The 19,370-nt window shown below is 48.6% G+C and overlaps 2 protein-coding genes across 4 annotated transcripts in view; one reads left to right on the forward strand and one right to left on the reverse strand.

Annotated features, from left to right (window-relative positions):
- Window positions 1-551: 551 nt before the first annotated feature.
- On the forward strand, window positions 552-11,333 carry klhl3 (kelch-like family member 3). The gene is made up of 15 exons (XM_076012339.1): window positions 552-709; window positions 2,032-2,166; window positions 2,383-2,489; window positions 2,569-2,690; window positions 4,085-4,247; window positions 4,363-4,472; window positions 5,781-5,897; window positions 6,309-6,458; window positions 6,575-6,692; window positions 7,779-7,976; window positions 8,293-8,394; window positions 8,579-8,707; window positions 9,549-9,689; window positions 9,798-9,941; window positions 10,201-11,333. The coding sequence occupies exons 1-15, from the start codon at window positions 690-692 to the stop codon at window positions 10,227-10,229; spliced, it is 1,785 nt and encodes a 594-aa protein (XP_075868454.1). The 5' UTR covers window positions 552-689; the 3' UTR covers window positions 10,230-11,333.
- A 1,693-nt stretch (window positions 11,334-13,026) lies between these two features.
- fam13b (family with sequence similarity 13 member B) overlaps window positions 13,027-19,370 on the reverse strand; it is a 49,560-nt gene continuing 43,216 nt past the window's right edge. For 2 of the 3 annotated variants that reach the window (XM_076012336.1, XM_076012337.1), the window contains 7 exons: window positions 18,817-19,041; window positions 17,472-17,698; window positions 16,963-17,046; window positions 16,764-16,859; window positions 15,819-16,219; window positions 15,236-15,337; window positions 13,027-14,892 (listed from right to left, as the gene is read on the reverse strand). In XM_076012336.1, coding sequence (XP_075868451.1) covers window positions 14,769-14,892; window positions 15,236-15,337; window positions 15,819-16,219; window positions 16,764-16,859; window positions 16,963-17,046; window positions 17,472-17,698; window positions 18,817-19,041 — 1,259 coding nt within the window. In that variant the 3' untranslated portion in view covers window positions 13,027-14,768. The remainder of the gene's footprint in view (window positions 14,893-15,235; window positions 15,338-15,818; window positions 16,220-16,763; window positions 16,860-16,962; window positions 17,047-17,471; window positions 17,699-18,816; window positions 19,042-19,370) is intronic. The other variant, XM_076012338.1, reaches the window with a different exon arrangement.

Genomic DNA, 19,370 nt, shown 5'->3' on the forward strand with positions numbered 1-19,370 from the left:
TAAGCGGGTATAGAAGATGAATGGTTGTTGTATTTCTGCAATTCAACTTAAAAGGTGAATTTGACATATTATATAAACGAATAATATGCAAATCAATATATTTCAAGTTATTTCTTTGGATTTTGCTGATCAGGTTTTGCAGCTTAAATAAAAAACCTCAAATTCAAAAACTCAGAAAATGAGTTTTTGTGAGTTTGTGGTTTTAATAAGCTGAAAATCTTTATCAGCAAAATTACAACAAGGAACTGCTTCAGATATGTCAATTTACGTGTAATGGCTCAATAAAGTTTGTTGGTTTCATCTTTTATGTTAAATTGCCAAAATAAAACAACTTTTACTTGATATCCCAATTTTTCGGGTAGTACCTGTATATATTGCAAGATAGCAACTTTCTTGCATCAAAGCTACATCAACCTGTATCAAAGAGCCCTTCACAGGCATAATATACTGCATTTAAATATTTGCTTGTTGAATTAGGGGTCCATTAAAAAACAAAACAAAAAAAAAACAAACAAAAAAAAAAAAATCCTTATTACAAAGTAGAAGTTTTTCTATTCCATAACACGAGAGTGTGCACAAGTCGGTTCCTGTTTGCTAAACGGCTGAGTGAGTCATCTTGCCACCACAGGATCTTTGTGCGGCGGTGTGCGCGGCGGCTACTGCCCGCTGTGGCGTCTGACTCCGTGAGGATGGACGGTGTGTCGCTAGGGTGAGTAGTTCTGAGCGATGGGGATTATCTTTTTGCACAGCTTCACGCTGTTCCTGCATCTGTTTGATAGCGTCTGACCCCACATGATCCCGCGGCCACAAGCCACACAGTGTTTCGCTGCTACACGCGCACCAGCTTGGGCTTTGTGGACTAGTTAGCTCCGTCCAGTGAGCTTAGCATCGCTTGGTTGCCTAGCGGCGTCTGTAAAGTTGCTCGCCAAACTCCCGAATTAGCGCGTCAACATCTTATGTCTGTCACAAGACACATTCTTGTAAACGGTAGACCGCGTATATAATGGTTCCCCACACGGCTGACTTAACTTAAGGGATGCGGTTGTGACTAATAGTAGATCAGTAAGCCATGAAATGTGTTAGCAATGCTAAGTGCTAGCCAGGCGGCTTCTTCAACACAGTCAAACCCATAACAAACATTTGCTTTCGAGATCATATTTGAAAGAATGTTAGTGTTTTTCTTTTAACCGTCCCATTTAAACAATGTTTAGTTCAGTAACTGTTGCATCTTCATAGAACATTTGGGTAAAGGTCTCATAAACCATTATTTCAAATCTTTTTTAAAGCTGTGTTTCCATTTGATCGAGCCTTTGTTGATGGTCATCATATCCCAAACAATAATTTACAAGTCAAGTTGCTCCAACTGTGGGGTCAAATCTTTGTCTTTCTCCGCCAGCAGTCAGATATCAGGTCAGGTGTCAGCTGGTTACATTTCTTACAAAGAAGCCTTAAAGTACCTGCTTGTCAACATTCAGTTCATTTCTTTTGCCCCATTAGTTGGACAAACAACCGTGGACATCTGGGTTTTTGAGCTTTACATTTACATTGTGGACGTTGCATGTTGCATTGTGTTCAGAAAAATACAATTTATTATGTGTAACTGTCACAAAAAAAAAGATAATTCTCTCTAGGGCTGTCCCGATACTATATTTTCACTTCCGATACGATCCCGATATTTCAACCTTTGAATATCGGCCGATACCGATATCAATCCGATATTAGCATGCTACAAATGAAACATACTTTCATTATTTATTCTGTAGTGTGTGGCGTGTTAAAAAATATCTAATATAAAAAAAAAAAAAATGCGATATTCCTTTTTTGGCTGATATCGGACCGATATCAATATCGAATTGGGACAGCCGTAATTCTCTCTTTATAAAAAAAGTTATCTGTTCTTTTTTTTTTTTTTTTTAATTAATTAACATTTTAATACTCGGATTGTTAAATAGTAATTAAGGACACTGTCTTGGTAAAAGAGTGATTTTAGCGTCTAAAATAATCGCTGCATCACCCGTCATCTCTCACCAGTCTGGTGGCCTCACCAGCCTCGGCACATCCAAACTGTGTCAGGGATGCGGAGGAGGACACGGCCAACGGAGGGATGCGAACTGTCAACCAGACGCACATGAGGAAGGCCTTCCAGCTGATGAACGACCTGAGGAGGTGTGTCACTGACCGTTTCACTTGCTGCACAGCTGCAAAAATCAAGCGTTCTACATTGTTCTCCCCGTTCTGATTTTAAGGGTAGCAACATTTGCAGAGAAATCACGATTATATGTTATTTTTCATTGCAGCCTAGATTTGTAAATTCAATTATTGGTTGTTATTTCCAAACTGACAGATGTGTCATTTTTCCCCCCCCCGCCCGGCCGGCTCCAGTAAAAAGATGCTGTGCGACGTCCAGCTGGTGGCGGGAAACGTGAAAGTGCCCGCACACAGGGTGGTGCTGGCTTCCTGTAGCCCCTACTTTTGTGCCATGTTCACAGGTACGGGCAGACGCTCGCACAGTCGTTACCTTTTTCATGGTGGTTTCACTCTCACGGACGACACTCGCGTCTGCCGCAGGTGATATGAGTGAGAGCAAAGCCCAGCAGGTGGAGATCAGGGAGGTGGACGGGCTGACTCTGAGGAAACTGGTGGACTACATCTACACGGCCGAGATCGAGGTCACGGAGGACAACGTCCAGGTGAGCAAAAGGAGCGAAAAGCGCAAACGCTTCTTTTGCTTTTCTGTGTTTGCCAGATCTGCCTGCAGCCTCCACGACAAAGGCCGGGTTTTAGTTTCCTGCCTTGTGCTTTAGTGGACCGCTCATGCAAAACAAGGTGATTTCAGAGGGCGAAATATCCAATCGGTGCCCCCTTGTGACATCACAACGGACAGGTTTCCAGAACGATGCGTTTTAGCCGACACTCGCAAGGAGAGGACAGGCAAGAAGGAAGAATAACGGATAGATTTTTCTCATTACTCATGACACAAGGCAGAGAGCGATCGCTGTGGCTTGTGAACGCAGCCCTGTTTGTCAGGCTCCGGGCAGCAGTATCTCAGTCCAAGCAGGACACTTCCTCTGATTATTAGAACAGGAAGCGTCCTTGCAGAGAGGCAGGAAATCCTCCTCCTGTTTAGCAGGGTGCCCAACTGATGTGTGCGTGTTTTGACTGTCGACTGCTGTTCGGTAGATTGCTTCACTGTCCAGCATACTGTGTGTGTGTCTGTGTGTGTGTGTGCATGTGTGTGTGTGTATCTCGCTGGCCATGCTCTCCGCTGCTGTTTGTGATTCAGTGAGTGTCACAACTGCTCCAATCCCACTTCCAGTCAGCCTTGTTTTCACTTGCGGGGGAACAGGAGGCCTCTAGGATACACAAGGAGAAAACAGTTGTGGGAGCTCCTCGCAGCGGGTTTAACCCAGGAACTGAACGCACACTGCATTGAGTCAGGACGGAATCTTTGCCCAACTGTCTGTCTGTCTGTCTGTCTGTCTGTCAGTCACTGTGCAGTGTCAATGTTGTTCAAGATAAACACCAGGAACGCTCCAGGGCTTGGTTTTTGTTGTTTTTTGTTTTTTTGTTTGCTCACATGACTAATCTAATCACTTCTCATTCACTTACATCATAGAGGGAACACAAAGGCTCATGGGAAATTTCTTGTAAAAGTGCCACGTTATGGCAGAGATGAAAAGTTTGCGTAAAGTGCTCATTTTTTCTGTCATTGGCTGTTTTTCTCTGCTCTTATCATTGATTTACAACTCAATATAGTTGGATGGCGGTGATCTGGTTTACCGCGGAAAAGCTTGATAGTTTCAGGTTATAACAGGACACCGAGTCCTGTTTTTTTTTTTCTAGGGTGGCAGCAATGCGCTTCCGTAGGTCTGAAATGTGCGTTCATTAACCTGTCATCCTAGGCAAAAAAACATGCCCCATGTTCTTTGAACATGAAAAGGAAATCCAGTACGGTGCATAAGTGTGTGTGTGTGTGTGTGTGTGTGTGTGTGTGTGTGTGTGTGTGTGTGTGTGTGTGTGTGTGTGTGTGTGTGTGTGTGTGTGTGTGTGTGTGTGTGTGTGTGTGTGTGTGTGGTAACGGCAGGTCCTGCTGGCTGCAGCCAGCCTCCTCCAGCTGATGGACGTGCAGCAGGTCTGCTGCGACTTCCTCCAGTCTCAGCTGCATTCCACCAACTGTTTGGGCATCAGGGCCTTCGCCGACCTGCACACCTGCACGCAGCTCCTCAGCCAGGCCCACGCCTTCGCCGGTGAGCCCCGGCGCCGTGCGCTCAACTCAACTCAATCCTCGCCGGGCCGACTTTATTATTTATTTTGTTCTTATTGTTTTTTTTTTTTTTTTTTTTTTTTACTTGTGTCTCCCAGAGCAGCATTTCTGTGAGGTGGTGCAGGGGGAGGAGTTCCTGGGTCTGACTCTGCAGCAGGTGTGCAGCCTCATCGCGAGTGACAAACTCACCGTTTCCACCGAGGAGAAGGTCAGAGAATATGCACACGCACACGCACATGCACACACGTCTGTGTATCTACTGAGTTTTTTTTTTTTTTTAAAAAACCAAGAAGTTACAGTGTGTGATTGTCATTGTCACTTAAAAACTTTCAAAAATAAAAGCAAAAAGAAATTTCAAAACCCATTTAATGGTGATTTTGTTCTATTATTGGCATTGCACCAAAATCTTTAAGTGTAAAAATAATTAAAGCCTTAAAGTACCTGCTTGTCACATTATAGCGTAAAGGTAAAAAAAAAAAAATCAAAGACGAGGAGATAGCAGAGAGGTTACAAGCCAATATAAAATGTGGCTCAGGCTCATGTCTTCCTCTAACTGCTATGGATTGTAAACAGGTTTTAACGTCTGGCAGAGTCGACGCTTATATCTCTCTCTCTTCATTTGTGTTTGGTGAGTCGCGCATGATGTCGCACATCCTCCTCGACGCGTTCATACATTTCGGGCCGTTTACAAGGCTGGGGAATCTCCTGAGCTCCATTAGCGTCACGTGTTGCGCACCCTGCATCCTGTCAGGCCTTCTGGCCGCGGCCGCGTTCCACAGCGACGGCGGGGAGCGTCCGTTGCTTGTCTGAGGACGTCGATAGGGAAGGGCACGAGGGAGCAGCTGCTCCTCGTCCCGCTGTCGAAGCGGCAGGAGCGGTCCAGTCACACACACACACACACACACACACACACACACACACACACACACACACACACACACACACACACACACACACACACATATAGACAAAGACACATGCACTTGGGAGGAAGCTAGGGTTTCCTCACGTGCAGCTGTCTGTCCACGGAGACGCCTGTCGCCCCTCCAGATACATTGAAATTTCTCCTGGAGATCAATAAAGTCTTTCTGTCTGTCTGTCTGTCTGCCTATCGAGCCGTCTGTCTGTCTGTCTGTCCGTCCGTCCGTCCGTCAGTCCATCTTGGTAGATTTCTGTCACATAGATGCAGCATCAGAATGTTGGGAGAAGGTGGAACACATCTCACATCACTTCTCGTCGTGCCGACAGAGCGGTTTCCTTTCAGAAGTCACAGTTTGAAAAACCAGGAACATTTTCCCTCAAACTGCACATGCAAAAAAAAATGCAGTATTTCACGAACGAAATAACACAAATTTGAAATAACAAGTTTGAACGCATACTTCTGATTGAATGGTTTTGTCGTGCAAAGGAAAAATTATCCGTCAAGAAATAATCTTTCTTTAATCCGAACGTTTCTCCGGGCACCCTAACCCCTAACCAGTTTTTCTCGCGTCTCGTCTCTCCGTGCGCCTGACAGGTGTTCGAGGCGATGATCTCTTGGATCAAGCACGACAAACCGGCTCGTCTGGAGCACATGCCCAAGCTGATGGAGCACGTCCGACTTCCTCTTCTCTCCAGAGATTACCTGGTGCAGGTGAAACCGACTTTGACCGCCTCGTCCGCAATCTCACAGATCTAGGCCTCCTTTTTTTTTTTTTTTTTTTTTTTTTTCCTGTTACAGCGAAAATGTTTGAGAAGATTTGAGATTGAAATAAGTCAAACAGCCCGGACTGGATTGCCAGTGAATGTGTCCCGCAGGCGGCTGGCGGTTCAGACAGAAAGACCAAAGTGAGGCAGAAAGTAGAAGGAAGTTTTGCAGAGCGGCTGCCAACACTGTTCTCTCTGCTTTGCACACGCACACACACACACACACACACACACACACACACACACACACACACACACACACACAGATAGAAAGACAGGAAGTTGGCACCAAAGTCCAGCAGAGTTTGTGAGTTTCCAGTAAACTGCTGTGGTGCTGAAGCCTCCTCTTCTGCCTCAGATCGTGGAGGAAGAGGCTTTGATCAAGAACAACAACACCTGCAAGGACTTCCTCATCGAGGCCATGAAGTATCACCTGATGCCGGCCGACCAGCGCCACCTAATCAAGACGGACCGGACCCGGCCGCGGACCCCCATCAGCATCCCTAAAGTAAACACACACACACACACACCGAATGCACACCAGTCAGTCAGAAAGACGCCGCTGCTGCTGCTGCTGCTGCTGCTGCTGTGACGCTGACGCGCTTTGGCTGTGCACACGTGCAGGTGATGATCGTGGTGGGCGGCCAGGCTCCCAAGGCCATCCGGAGCGTGGAGTGCTACGACTTCCAGGAGGATCGGTGGTACCAGGTGGCGGACCTGCCGTCTCGACGCTGCCGGGCAGGTGAGTCGCTGCTCCACGCGCAGCTCCAGGATCAGTTTCTCACTTGCGCTCTATCAAAGGACCATTTACATATGTATGATTTTCATACTGGTCAAAGCTTAGCATCCAGCCCATAAATACAGAAATAAGAGTTTATACTCAAAAGTGCAATAAAAGTCATGTGATTTTCCTACCATTAGAATGTCTCATATTTCTATACTAGAATACACGTAATGTACACGGTTGCTCCCAGGTAGCTGCCGTCTTGCTCCTCCGCAGTTCTAAGGTAGCCCGTGTGGACCAATCCCTTTCGTATTTAGAGCGAACGCTCGCGTCTTCAAACAAACCAGCGAAGAAGAAGTTAGGGGAGGTGTCCAGATTTGGGTGCGCAGGCCACCGTAGTTCACTGGCAAACCAGGGAGAGGGAAGGTACGGAGAGGTGGGCAAACTATTCAACCGGTGGGCAGTGGTGGGTTGCCTCGTCTCTCTTTGATGGGCGGAGTGTTTAGGTGACCAACCTCATCGGAGGAAAAATATATATTATGGGATACGTAGAAAACAAAGCATTACAACAGCATTTCTGTCTTTGAAGCCCCATTTTTATCGAGCTCTTTATTGAAGTGACTCTTTAAACACTGGAAAATTGATGCAATACAGCTGTTTTATTACTTGCTTACTATAAATAAAGTTCGGCGGCCGGATTAAAAAGCTTAACGAGCGGAAAGTGGCCCCTGAGTTTGCCCACGCCTGCCCTAAAGGAGGTGGAAGTGAAAGAGCGCTGCAATCTAAAGTGCGACCACTTGATGTCGCTGTTTCTTCTTAAAAGAAAACCTCCACCCATTACACAATTCACCTTCAATCCAAGTTGCGGTTAAACTTTGGACCTGAGCTGAAGCTAAATTACTATTAATACATGATATTAACCTCTAGGGAACCAGGTTCTGCATGATGAGAGTCTCACCTGCGGTCGGGAAGTGCAAACCCGTTTGTCTGGGATGGAAGCAGAGCAGAACCAGCGCTACGAGCGGGCCTCAGTCCCATCCCAAGTCACAAAGTTCCCAGTGGAGTTCCGTGACTTGCTTGTGGTGTGCTGCCCTGTGGCTGCAGGTGTGGTGTCCATGGCCGGCAGGGTCTACGCCGTCGGGGGCTTCAACAGCTCGCTGCGAGAGCGCACGGTGGACGTGTACGACGGCGCCAGAGACCGCTGGAGCGCCGCGGCCAGCATGCAGGAGCGGCGCAGCACGCTGGGCGCCGCCGTGCTGGACGAGCTGCTGTACGCCGTGGGAGGATTCAACGGAAACATCGGTACGGAGGAAAACACAGCCGCGCAGCTGGAGTGGCTGGGGGGTGGGGGGGGTAATTGCATGTTTTGTGTTCGTCCCTGGATGAAAGATTTAGCAGATTTAGGGATCTTGAAAGGTTCTGGGAAACTCTTGTTTTGGGAAAGATCCACTTAATGCTTTGTTGCTGTTTTGGTCCTCCTGCCTGACCTGGAAAATGATTTTCCTGAAGTTCAACGCAATCGCCAACGCATCTGGAAAACTTGATCTAAAACCATCCAATGGTTGTTCTGTCTGTCTGTCTGTCTGTCTGTCTGTCTGTCTGTCTGTCTGTCTTCCAGGCCTGTCCACAGTGGAAGCCTACAACCACAAAACCAACGAGTGGATCTATGTGGGCGCCATGAACACGCGGCGCAGCAGCGTGGGCGTGGGCGTGGTCAACGGTGAGGCGGAGCCGCGTGCAGGAACTCACCTGGAGTAGAGGCCTGGGAGTCAAAGCTCACGTGTGTGTGTGTGTGTGTGTGTGTGTGTGTGTGTGTGTGTGTGTGTGTGTGTGTGTGTGTGTGTGTGTGTGTGTGTGTGTGTGTGTGTGTGTGTGTGTGTGTGTGTGTGTGTGTGTGTGTGCAGGTAAGCTGTACGCAGTGGGAGGCTACGACGGAGCGTCCCGCCAGTGTCTCAGCACCGTGGAGGAGTACGACCCCACCACCAATCAGTGGTGTTACGTCGCCGACATGAGCACGCGGCGCAGCGGAGCAGGTACACACACACACACACACACACACACACAAGATCCACAAAGCGATTGTGCGGCTTTTGCGCCAGAAAATCTGTGTAACTGGCGCCAAAAACGGAGATTCCGATCCACAGAGAGGACGCAAACGTGAAAATCGCAGTTTGACAGACGCAAGCACCGCAAGCCAAAACCAGGCGCAGCTTCTGTCTGTCAAAGTGTTTCCTGCTTCTGAGTGAAACTTTCCTCTCTGAACAGCCTGAAATATAGATATATGGCTCCCCAAAGCTTATATATAGATCGGCATAGACTACAGTATATATGCCAATATTTTAGATAGGCTATGAAAAATACAAATGGTACTCAGGTGTTTGGGACTGACGCGTCTTGCGTCTTGACTTTCTTTCCATTATGGCAGCAGCCTTGGTAAAACGGAGGAGGCGTCGTAGTGCCAGGCGCGCGCAGGAGCGCGTTCATCCCAGCAGAGTTTCGCTGTCAAACACACGCACTCACCAACAACCTTTGGCGCAAACTGCTCTCAGTATGGTTGGTTAAGGTCAAAGCTTAAAACTAAATCGTCCAAAGCTTCTTTTTTTTTTTTACTTTATTGCTCAACAAAACCAAAAATAATTTTTCACCAAGAAAAACCGTCATGGTTTTTTCATCCTAATCTTCAATAATCAGAAGATCAAACAGCCACTCAGCGAGCCGCACCCCCACCGAACTGGGAGCCAGTAGTACCAGCGCTCAATTCCCTCGGTTAAAATAGCCCCACCCGGTGGCCCGTCTCTGTATAACGGCACCGCCCGGACGTGCGGCTGCGGACCGGCTTGACCGAGCAGTGGGATGACTGTGTTTCCTGCACAGGCGTGGGCGTGCTGGGGGGGCAGCTGTACGCAGCGGGAGGCCACGACGGGCCGCTGGTGAGGAAGAGCGTGGAGGTGTTCGACCCGCAGACCAACGGCTGGCGGCTGGTGTGCGACATGAACATGTGCCGGCGGAACGCAGGTCAGACGGCCCCGCCCACTCTTTGGTCTCATTGGGATTTAATGCTGCCGCTGGGACCGCTGTGTGTGTGTGTGTGGAGGACTTTTCTCATGCGCTTCCTTCCCCCAGGCGTGTGCGCCATCAACGGGCTGCTGTACGTGATCGGAGGGGACGACGGCTCGTGCAACCTCTCCTCGGTGGAGTTTTACAACCCGGCCGCCGACAAGTGGAGCCTCATCCCCACCAACATGAGCAACGGACGCAGCTACGCCGGTTAGGATGACTTTTTTTTTTTTTTTTTTACAGTCGAGGCACTGGGAGCAAATTCGCGAGGCGAATAATTCGCTTTTAAAAAAATAAAAAAAAATAAAAAAAAATTAAAATGATTGAAGTCAATGCAACCACGCACACCGGCAGCTGAAAAGCGGCTGTTATTTTTTTTCTGCTCTTGCGTCGAATTTCCAACGTCCAACAATCAAAAGGCCTCAGCTTGACAGCCTCTCCTTGCATTAACTGTTCTTTGTGCTTGCAGGAGTGGCGGTGGTGGACAAGCCACTATGACCCTCACTGGGCCTCGGCTCGGAGTGCGCTGCTGCTGCTGCTGCTGCTGCTGCTGCGGCTGCGGCACAGACTCCCTCTGAGCTCTGAGGCTCGGGAAGGAAAATCAACCACGTGGACGGTGGATCGCTCGATAGAGAGAGAGAAAGAGAGTGAGAGAGACAGAGAGAGAGAGAGACGGAGGTGGACTCCTGAGGCGGTGTTTCATTCGTTTGGTGCTAAAACCCGAAGACGCGGGTTCCTTCGACAAGCTGCTGACTTTCGGGGGGGAACCTCTGCAACGGATGAAGAGACGCGGGACCGCTTGGCCCGGAAGGTTTGTCTCCCGTCGAGTTCTGCAGGCATATTCCCTGGCAAAGGACGATGAAACCGCAGGAAGCCTCTTTTTCAGCCTCCCCGGGCTTCAGATTCTGTCAAAAAACGGATGCGAGGTGACGAGTTTTGCACTTTGCTGCGTAGACTGTCGGCCGAGCCTGTCCCGGACCCGGGCCCGGGCCCTCTGAGGAATGTCAAAGACTTTATATGCAAATCATCCCGAGGCTTCTTTCCAAGGAGGCTTCAGGAAGCCACACTACTGATGCGCTGACGGCTCGCACTGAGCCGTGCGGAGCGGCCATCTGCTTCTCTGCAAGTCTCCAGTGACTGACGCTGCACCTCTGGAGCGTTCCAACACACTGATGAGACGCCAACGAACGAGAGAAAAAGTGCCAGTTCAAGCAACAGGGAGCAATACTGGAGCGACTGCGTTTTTATTCTTTTGTAACCGACTAGAAACGGCGAATTGCCTCCGTTGAAGGCGTCTGAAGGGAGTGCGTGGCCGAGACAAATGCACTGCAGACGCTCGGCTGTAAAATTCTAGCGTGTAAGATTAAGATTCTGTGAATTTTCTATTTATTGTTGTTTTTTTTTCTCCGATCAACTAATAAGAAGAGCATTTACTCGCGTCCGTGCCGGCCTCGCATTTCATCCTTTTCAGACTGGAGCTGCGTCACAAGTTCAGTTCCTACGCTGGTTGTTGTACTTTTGGGGGCGGGGTCAATGTGTTGCTGTCTGACTGGTGCCATAGCTTTGAAAAGAGATTAAAAGAACCTATTTTACAACCCGTTTGATGTTTCTTTACTTTCATTTCTGCTGCATACAGCCATGAGAGAGACACCAGGGGGTGACGGAGGGAGTGTGTGATTTCATTCTTGGAGACGGTTCACCTTCTGTGTACTTTGTACAAGTAAAACCTCACACACGTTACAAAAAAACCAAACAAAAATCAGTCAAGAAGACCCACAAGACAAAAAAGCTGTGATGTGGCAAGCGTCATTTCTTTTTATTTTCGCATGTTAAATGTTTTTCTGATTGTATTTTGTTTGTCATCTTTTCTTTTCTTTTCTTTTTTTTTTTAATGATTATGAGAGAACAACAGACATAAAGCATTCACAAAGTAAGAAAAAAACATTTACAGATGCGCACGGCCGCGTCTCGGTGCGGCGAGACTGCGCGAGGCGTCGGGGTGAGAAGCAGGAGACGGCACTGGATAGAAGGGAGCTGAAAGCAAAAACAACACGTAGAGTCGAGACCAACGCTTGCGTCCCGTTTCTGACTTTCTACAACACCGCCCCCCCCAAAAAAACAAACAAACAAACAAACAAAATCAGAAGATTTTCCCGTTTCCAAAGATGGAAAGACTTCAAACTCTTCTTCTCGCGGATGTGTTCGACCTGCAAAACAGACGCCAGGTTTTCCCAGAAGTATCAGAAGAAGGTGGACGGCTCACTCAGTATTTCAGACACGCGGGGCTAAAACGAGTGTGAATATCAGTCACAGGAGAAAGCCGGTCGGGTCTGCACCGTGTTAAAGTAGAAACAGCCTAGCTAGCAGCTCGCGACGCAGTGCTAGCTGCCACTAGCTTTGGATGGAAAAAAGCGACTAAATTTAAAAAGAAAAACACTGACTGTTTTTTTTTTGGTTTTTTTCCATTTGTCGTTTCGGAAACAGCCGAGCAGCAGGAAATACCGCAACATCCTTATATTGCAAAAAAATAAAAATAAAAACATAAAGGAAACAAAGACTCGATGTTTCTGAGAGCGACGAGGAGCCGCCTCTGCTTTTTAGATCCGGGATTAAAACTGGAATGTTTGTCAACGTTCTTACTCTTTTTTTTTTTTTGGTTTGCTCTTCCACACAAACAGGGAGCGACCAGCCGTGGGGGGGGGGGACAACAGAGCTGCACACACACACACACACACACACACACACACACACACACACACACACACACACACACACACACACACACACACACACACACACACACACACACACACCCGTCCATCCATCCATGAGCAGATACTGTCAAACCTCTCGATGAGCTTTTTCTTTTTAAAATTTATTATTGCTGCTTCATCATGGCACAAATAACAGAAACAACACACTGTGTTACTATTATTAACATCATCATAAGATTATTATTAATATCTTCTCTTCTGCCATGCAAGCTCACTACAGCTGCTGCTTCTAGCTTAGCTTATATTGCACACGCACGCACGCACGCACACACACACACACACGCACACACACGGACACGGTGATAACTACAGCTGGTGTTACACTCAGTGAGTCGATACAAAAGGGGGCTTTTCGACCGTCAGCGTCACGCGCGAGCGCACACACACACACACACACACACACACACACACACACACACACACACACACACAACGATGGCTATGATAGTGCGAGCAATATTCAGAAGAAAAGCAAAGAAAAGGAAAAAAAACAAAAACAAACAGAAAACAACAGAACAACATTGTCAGGGCTTCACAAATATAATGAGCCAAAGAGGGAGGGGGGGGGGTGCGGGGGGGTTTGCCAAACTCACGTTTGGAATAATTTAAACATTTGTGACATTCATTCCTTCGGGTGTTTTTTTTTTTTTTATCTCTTTTATGTACAGTATATATTTATATTTGTATAGAAGTAGTGCTTATTCTTTTTTTCTCTCTCCAGAAACACACAGGAAATAAACAGCGACGACGACAACGAGGGCTGCATTCTGTGAATGCTGTGCAAATAAAGACTTTTTTCTTTTTTTTTGTTTTGTTTACTTTTTACATCAAACCTTTCACCGTCTGTCTGGATAAAAACGCCCCCCCCCCACCCTCTTCGTCCCTTAACAGCAGTCGCAACGTGTTCCGCTCTCCACCTTCGTCGAGAAAACAAACAACAGAAATGAAGAAGAAGAAGAAGAAGAAGAAGAAGAAGAAGAAGAAGAAGAAGAAGAAGAAAGAAAAAAAAAACACCGGCAAATTTTCACCTCCACTGTGAAAAAAGGAACGGTCGGCTGCAGTCGGCTGTGAGTCTGACGGATAAATCAGCGCTCGGAACTGAAGAAAAGAAAGTCGTACAAGACTCCAATGGAGAGCATCTGCATCAGAGTCACTACGAGCGACTCAGACGATTCACTTCCCACACCGACTCATTCGGCCGCCAGTGAAAAAAGAACGATTTAAAAGAGTCGACCTGCGTTTTCTCCGTCACCGTCGCTCCACTTCTTTGGCTTTGCTGCACTTTTTATTTATTTATTTTTTTTCCCCAAAAGCGGCTGTTTGCAGAACTCGGTCCTGTAAATCGGGGGCCCCTTTGTGACATCACAAGGAGCTGCGACGGCGTCCCCCACCCACTTTGCTGCACGGCGCGGTTTACGCAGCATCGTGACCTCAACCAGAGATTCTGCTTTCTCGATCAGAGGTGAAGAGGAAGAAGAAGAAGAAGAAGAAGGGGAAGAAGGGGAAGAAGCTGCTGACCAGTCTGCTCTCTCCAGCGAGCGTCTCTGTCTTAGCGCTTCTTCCTAACGTCCGTTTAAAACAAACAAACACACAAAAAAAAAAAGACTAAAGAGCTCCAAGAAACGCGCAGAAGAAGAGAAGCAAACGACGAGGGGAGGAGAAAAAAACAACAACAGGATGAGCCGCGAGAGCCGAAGGACGACCCTGCGGTTGAAACACTGACTTTTCTCATTCTCGTTTGTGTGCTGAGCGGAAAAACGTTCCTCGCGTCAAACAAACGCACACGCCTCCTTTCTTGGAAACAGGAACACGCGTCACACACAAAGCAAACATGTTTAAAAAGGTGTGAACTCATTTAAAAATCAGCGTCCCGTAGAAAATAAAGTGAAGTCCGGGGGAGGAGGAGGAGGAGGAGGAGAAAACAACCGACAGCGGATGAAAAAGACGAAGAAGTTCTCAAGGTGAAAAGTCTGAGGAGGAGGAGGTGGAGGAGGAGGAGGAGCTTCTCCGTGTCTCCAGGTGATTCTACTGGCTGGCGGTGCTGCATCCACGTCCCGTCCCAAACACAGTCAACGCTTCTCTGGCGCCCTCTAGCGGCCAACCCTCGTCACTTCACCGCTCGACGTGCGGGAGGCTCCGCGACCTGAATGCAGCACGGCTGTGTGATGGTCATGTGACCGGCCCGGTTCTGGCCGGCTGGCTGGGTGGAGCGTGTGATGGTGCGTTTGTGGGGCGGTGGGAGAGAGGAGCTCTGCGTGTTTCCTCAGATGGACTTGGAGGAATCCTGTTTGCTGATGAGCACCTCTAGGAGGCGCAGTTTGGCCTTGATCCTCTTGTACTCCCGGTACTCCTCCATCATTGGCACTCGGTCCTCCTTCTGCACGTTCCTGCAGCCACACACACACACACACACACACACACACACACACACACACACACACACACACACACACACACACACACACACACACACACACACACACACACACACACAGTTGTTGTGGTTATGCAGAGCCGGGGAGAAACAAAGTACAAATACTTTGTTATGGTACTACATCTGTACTACATTTTTCACTTCTACTCCCTACATTTACACACAAATATCTGTACTTTGTACTTCTTACGTTGGGAAAAACACGCTTTATTTTTGTGTTTAAAAGTGAAAAAAAAAAAACCCTCATAAACCCAGAGTATATTTTTCTCCTGGCAGTGCCACGGCGTCTCACCCACCTCCCGTTATGCTGATAAAAGTCTTCCTCGAACTCTCGGATGCTCTTCCTCAGCTTCTTCTTCTCCGCTCGGGCCTTCCACAGCTGTTCCAGCAGCTCTGGCCTGGGACAGGAAGGGGCGGAGTCAGACGCAGGAAATGGGAGCCGGTGATTTGATAAACGCACAACCGGTCAAAGGTTTGGACAGCACTTGTGATCCGAACCAGAATCTGAAATCTAAAGTTTGATTGCTGGCGGGCTGTAAACAGAGGGTTAACGGTGCCGTTTCCTGAGGAATCTTTGGTTTTTCTTTCATTTTCGTGACAATTTACATTGTGGATTTTCACTGAAGGAATCTAAACTGTGAAGGAACACACATGGAATTCGTATTAAACAGAAAGTGTGAAATAACTCAAACAAGTTTCATATTTTAGATGGTCTAGAAAGATGATCTAGATGATCCCTTCATGTAAAATATAAATAACACAACATATTGAGGTGTTTAACATTTCTTTTCTTTTGCCACATTAATCCACATATCTTGACTGGTAGTGTATATTTCCCCTGCGTGTGCGTGTGCGTGTGTGCGTGTGCGTGCTTCTCACATGGACGAGGCGTTGGAGCTGGAGAGCCGCAGGTCCAGCGCCAGCCTCCCCGAGCCCTCCTCCAGCTTGGCCGTCATTGGCCGCTGGCTCTGGCTCTTGGGGCCGCCCACGGGCCCCTCGCCGGGGGCCAGCAGGTCCACGGCCATGATGACCTCGGGGCTCTGCATCTCGCCGCCGCTGCTCTCGCCCTCCTCCTCCTCCTCCTCTTCCTCGTCCTCCTCGTCCTCGTCCTCCTCCGCCACCGCCTCCTCCCGCTCCTCCTCCCGCCGCGCCGCTGTCTCCTCGTCCCTGTCCTTCCTCTCGTCCTCCTCCTCCTCCTTGATCTCCTCGCAGAAGTGGGCCGTCTCGCCCTCGATGATGGGCTGCAGGGTTTGGCTCCGCCGCTTGCTCGAGGGCGACACCTGCTGGGCGCAAAATGGCACTGAGCGGCGTTGTAGTCGAGACGGCACCGACCGAGACCGAGACATTATCAAGACAAGAGAGCATCGAGGCCGAGACGAGACCAAGACTTCATACATCAAAGAAGAATCACGAGACAACAGAAAGAAAATTTAAAAAACTTTTAAATTCAAGTTTGCTTCTAAATGGAACAGCAACATCTCTTTTCAGCAGGGGATCTTTTAATAGTTTTCTTGATTTTGCTGCTTTGCCAACTATTATTATTATTATTTTTTAAAACCTTTTCAAAAAACAACTTTGCTTCATAAAATTATAAAATAAATGGACCGGGAATAAGTCAGCGTGTCACTCTGGGTGTCACAAACAGGGCGTAAAAACGGCAGCGGCCGGATTAATGTCTGTTATTATCGTGTCATTGCAGCGTTGGCTGAGTCTCGACCGGGCTTGATCAGAACTCTGGAGTCGGCCCAGTCCGAGACGCTTAAAGAGCGGTCTGGAGACCGAGACCGACTCTCCAGTAGGACAACACTGGCGTGGGTGACGTACGGTGACGGGAGTGATGCTGACTCTGGTGAGCATCTGCTTGACCAGGCGGTAGCGATCGTAGAGAGGCTTCACCACCATCCGCTCCTCTCGGGTCACCTGAGGGCAGAAGGAGGGAGGTGGGGGGGGAGGGGGAGGTTCAATGTGTGAGCAGAAGCTCCGCCGCGGCGCTGGAAGCTGATCCTGGACGCTGGAAGCTCACCGGCCGGCCGTGCAGACCCTCGTAGTGCAGCAGGTTCTTCTGCAGGACCGTCTTCTCGCTCGACAGCTGCTCCTTGGTCATCTTCTGCACGCAGGTGCACAGCGGAAACGGGAGGTATTTCAATTATTAAATAACTGTCTCTGCATCCTTCACTGCTCTTGCTGACTCAGCGTGCTGAAAACACACTATTCAGTGTGCATCAGCCCTTTGTGATGTCACACAGTTGCACAGCTACCATTCCCAGGTGGTTTCCGTGTTTAAAGTTCCAACAAGGCATCAGTTTCAGTTTCAGGAGGCTAAAATCTAAAGTTTGATTGGTGGCAGGCTGCAAACAGAGGGCTAACTGTGCCGTTTCCTGGGGATTTTTGGTTTTTCCTTTCATTTTCATGACTGTCTACATGGTTGATCGTCACTCAAGGCAGCAAAACTATGAATGAATCTTGGTCATTTTATATTTTGAGTGTTGGCAGGCTGTAAACAGAGGGCTAACGGTGTTTGGTCCCGCTCACCTTGATGTCGTCGGGCCAGCCGTCCTCCTGCCTCTTCCCTTTCACCCTGCGCTGGATGAGCTCCAGCGTCTCCTCCCGGGTGGGCCGAGGCCCGCGGACCTCGGCCGCCGCCGCCGCCACCGCATCGTGGGCGCCGTGTTCCAGCGTGGAGCCGAAGCTCTTGGGCAAGGTGTTGCTGCGCGGGCGGGTGTTGGGGCCCAGCTCGCTCTCCGCACGGTGCTTGGCGTCTGAGGAAGAAGAGGAGGAAGAAGAGGAGGAGCAGGAGGAGAAGGAGAAGGAGGAGGAGGAGGGTGGAGAGTGGAGAGGAGATGAGGCGACGACGGATGAGGACGGCAGGCGGCGACGGAGACGCGACGAGCTCGTCTCGCTCTCGCAGGGCGGCCGCACATGCAGCTGCTGGGCCGCCGCGCAGCGAGAGCATCATGCAGGAGGGAGGAGACGCCCGGCAGGACCACGAGACTTCATGCTTCCACAACACAGCGAGCAAACATCGTCTTTGTCGTTGCTAAATTTTGGGATGTTTTTCATTGTGGTAACAGCGCACGCAATAAGCGCTCATGAAATAATGAGAAAAAAATGGCCTATCTATTTTTTTCATTTCTATTTCTATTTCTATGTTTCATATTTTAGCTTCTTGAATGATCCTCATATTACAGGATCTGAGAGAGCTCCTTGAAAAGTAACCCATATTCTTCAGTCCTTCAAGGAGTATTATGTCCTGTATTGTCTGAATATTGTTTTCTTTTTTAGTTTGTCGTCCCCTCTGCACTCTCATTTCTCAACACGAGGAAACCACAAATGTTTCTGCACATTGTGTGTGAAATGTGCTGGAGATGACGACATTTCACACCTCCACTTTGTCAACCTGACCGACAGTAATTGTGGTTACTATTACACTGCATGTATATATGTATATATATATATATATATATTTATATATTTATATATATATATATGTACATATATTTATATATTTATATATATATGTACACACACACATATAAATATATACGTACATACATACATTTATAAATTAGGGCTGTCAAACGATTAACTTTTTGAATGGCGATTAAGCTCTCAATTTGCAAAGTTAACTGCGATTAACTGCATTTTGACATATACTGTATATATATATATATAGATATATAAACATTATATACATACATACATACATAGATGTCTACACTTTCTCTGTTTGCAATGGTTGACATCAGGACGCTGTAACTACGACACGGTTGCATCCCTGGCTGAGGAGTTTGTGGGTGTGGCTCTGCACTAGCGGCGCCCCAGCGCCACCGTCTGGAGTGCGAGGTGTGGGTCTACTTACTGAGGGCTTGGTACTTACTGAGGTGAAACGCTCTACAACTCAGGCCTGAGTAGGGGTGGAGCGGGGGGGTGAGTGTGTGATGGGGAGGTGAGCAGATAGAGGAGGAGGAGGAGGAGGGGGAGGAGGCGGAGGAGGTGGAGGGGAGGGAGGAGGAGCAGGGGGGAGGAGCGTGGTGGCGTCTGTATGAATGGAGCAAAGCCTGGTGCCTCGGCGTGCTTCTGGGCAATAGGTGGTGCTGGCGTCCTGGTTGGCCCACCGGTCAATGGATCAATTGGTGGTGGGCGGGGCCGATGGGAGGAGGAGGAGCAGGAGGAGGAGGAGGAGGAGGAGGAAGGAGGAGAGTGGAGAGCAGGGTGCTCGTGTTATTGTCGATTTTTGTCAATTTCGATCTGAAAACAGAGACGATTCGGCCGTCGACGGATGGCTGCGGGGGGGCCGGGGTGGGGGGGTGGGCGGGGCTTCGGAGCCAGAAATGGGGCAGATTGCACCAATCGGATCCTACCGACCCCTCTCCCTCGCGTCCTGCCCACCGCTTCACCAACCAGCGCGTGGGAGGGGGCGGAGCCGCGCAG

Source organism: Nelusetta ayraudi, unplaced genomic scaffold (assembly GCF_046127955.1).
Source record: "Nelusetta ayraudi isolate G7.1 ecotype Tasmania unplaced genomic scaffold, CSIRO-AGI_Nayr_v1 ptg000005l, whole genome shotgun sequence".
Taxonomy (NCBI): Eukaryota; Metazoa; Chordata; class Actinopteri; order Tetraodontiformes; family Monacanthidae; genus Nelusetta; species Nelusetta ayraudi.

Excerpts from the sequence above, each read along its gene's own strand:
- klhl3 (XM_076012339.1), top strand. The coding sequence starts at position 690 with ATGGACGGTGTGTCGCTAGG. Across the intron at positions 7,977-8,292 it reads AGGATTCAACGGAAACATCG|GCCTGTCCACAGTGGAAGCC; the intron begins GTACGGAGGAAA and ends TCTGTCTTCCAG. Across the intron at positions 9,690-9,797 it reads CATGTGCCGGCGGAACGCAG|GCGTGTGCGCCATCAACGGG; the intron begins GTCAGACGGCCC and ends TCCTTCCCCCAG.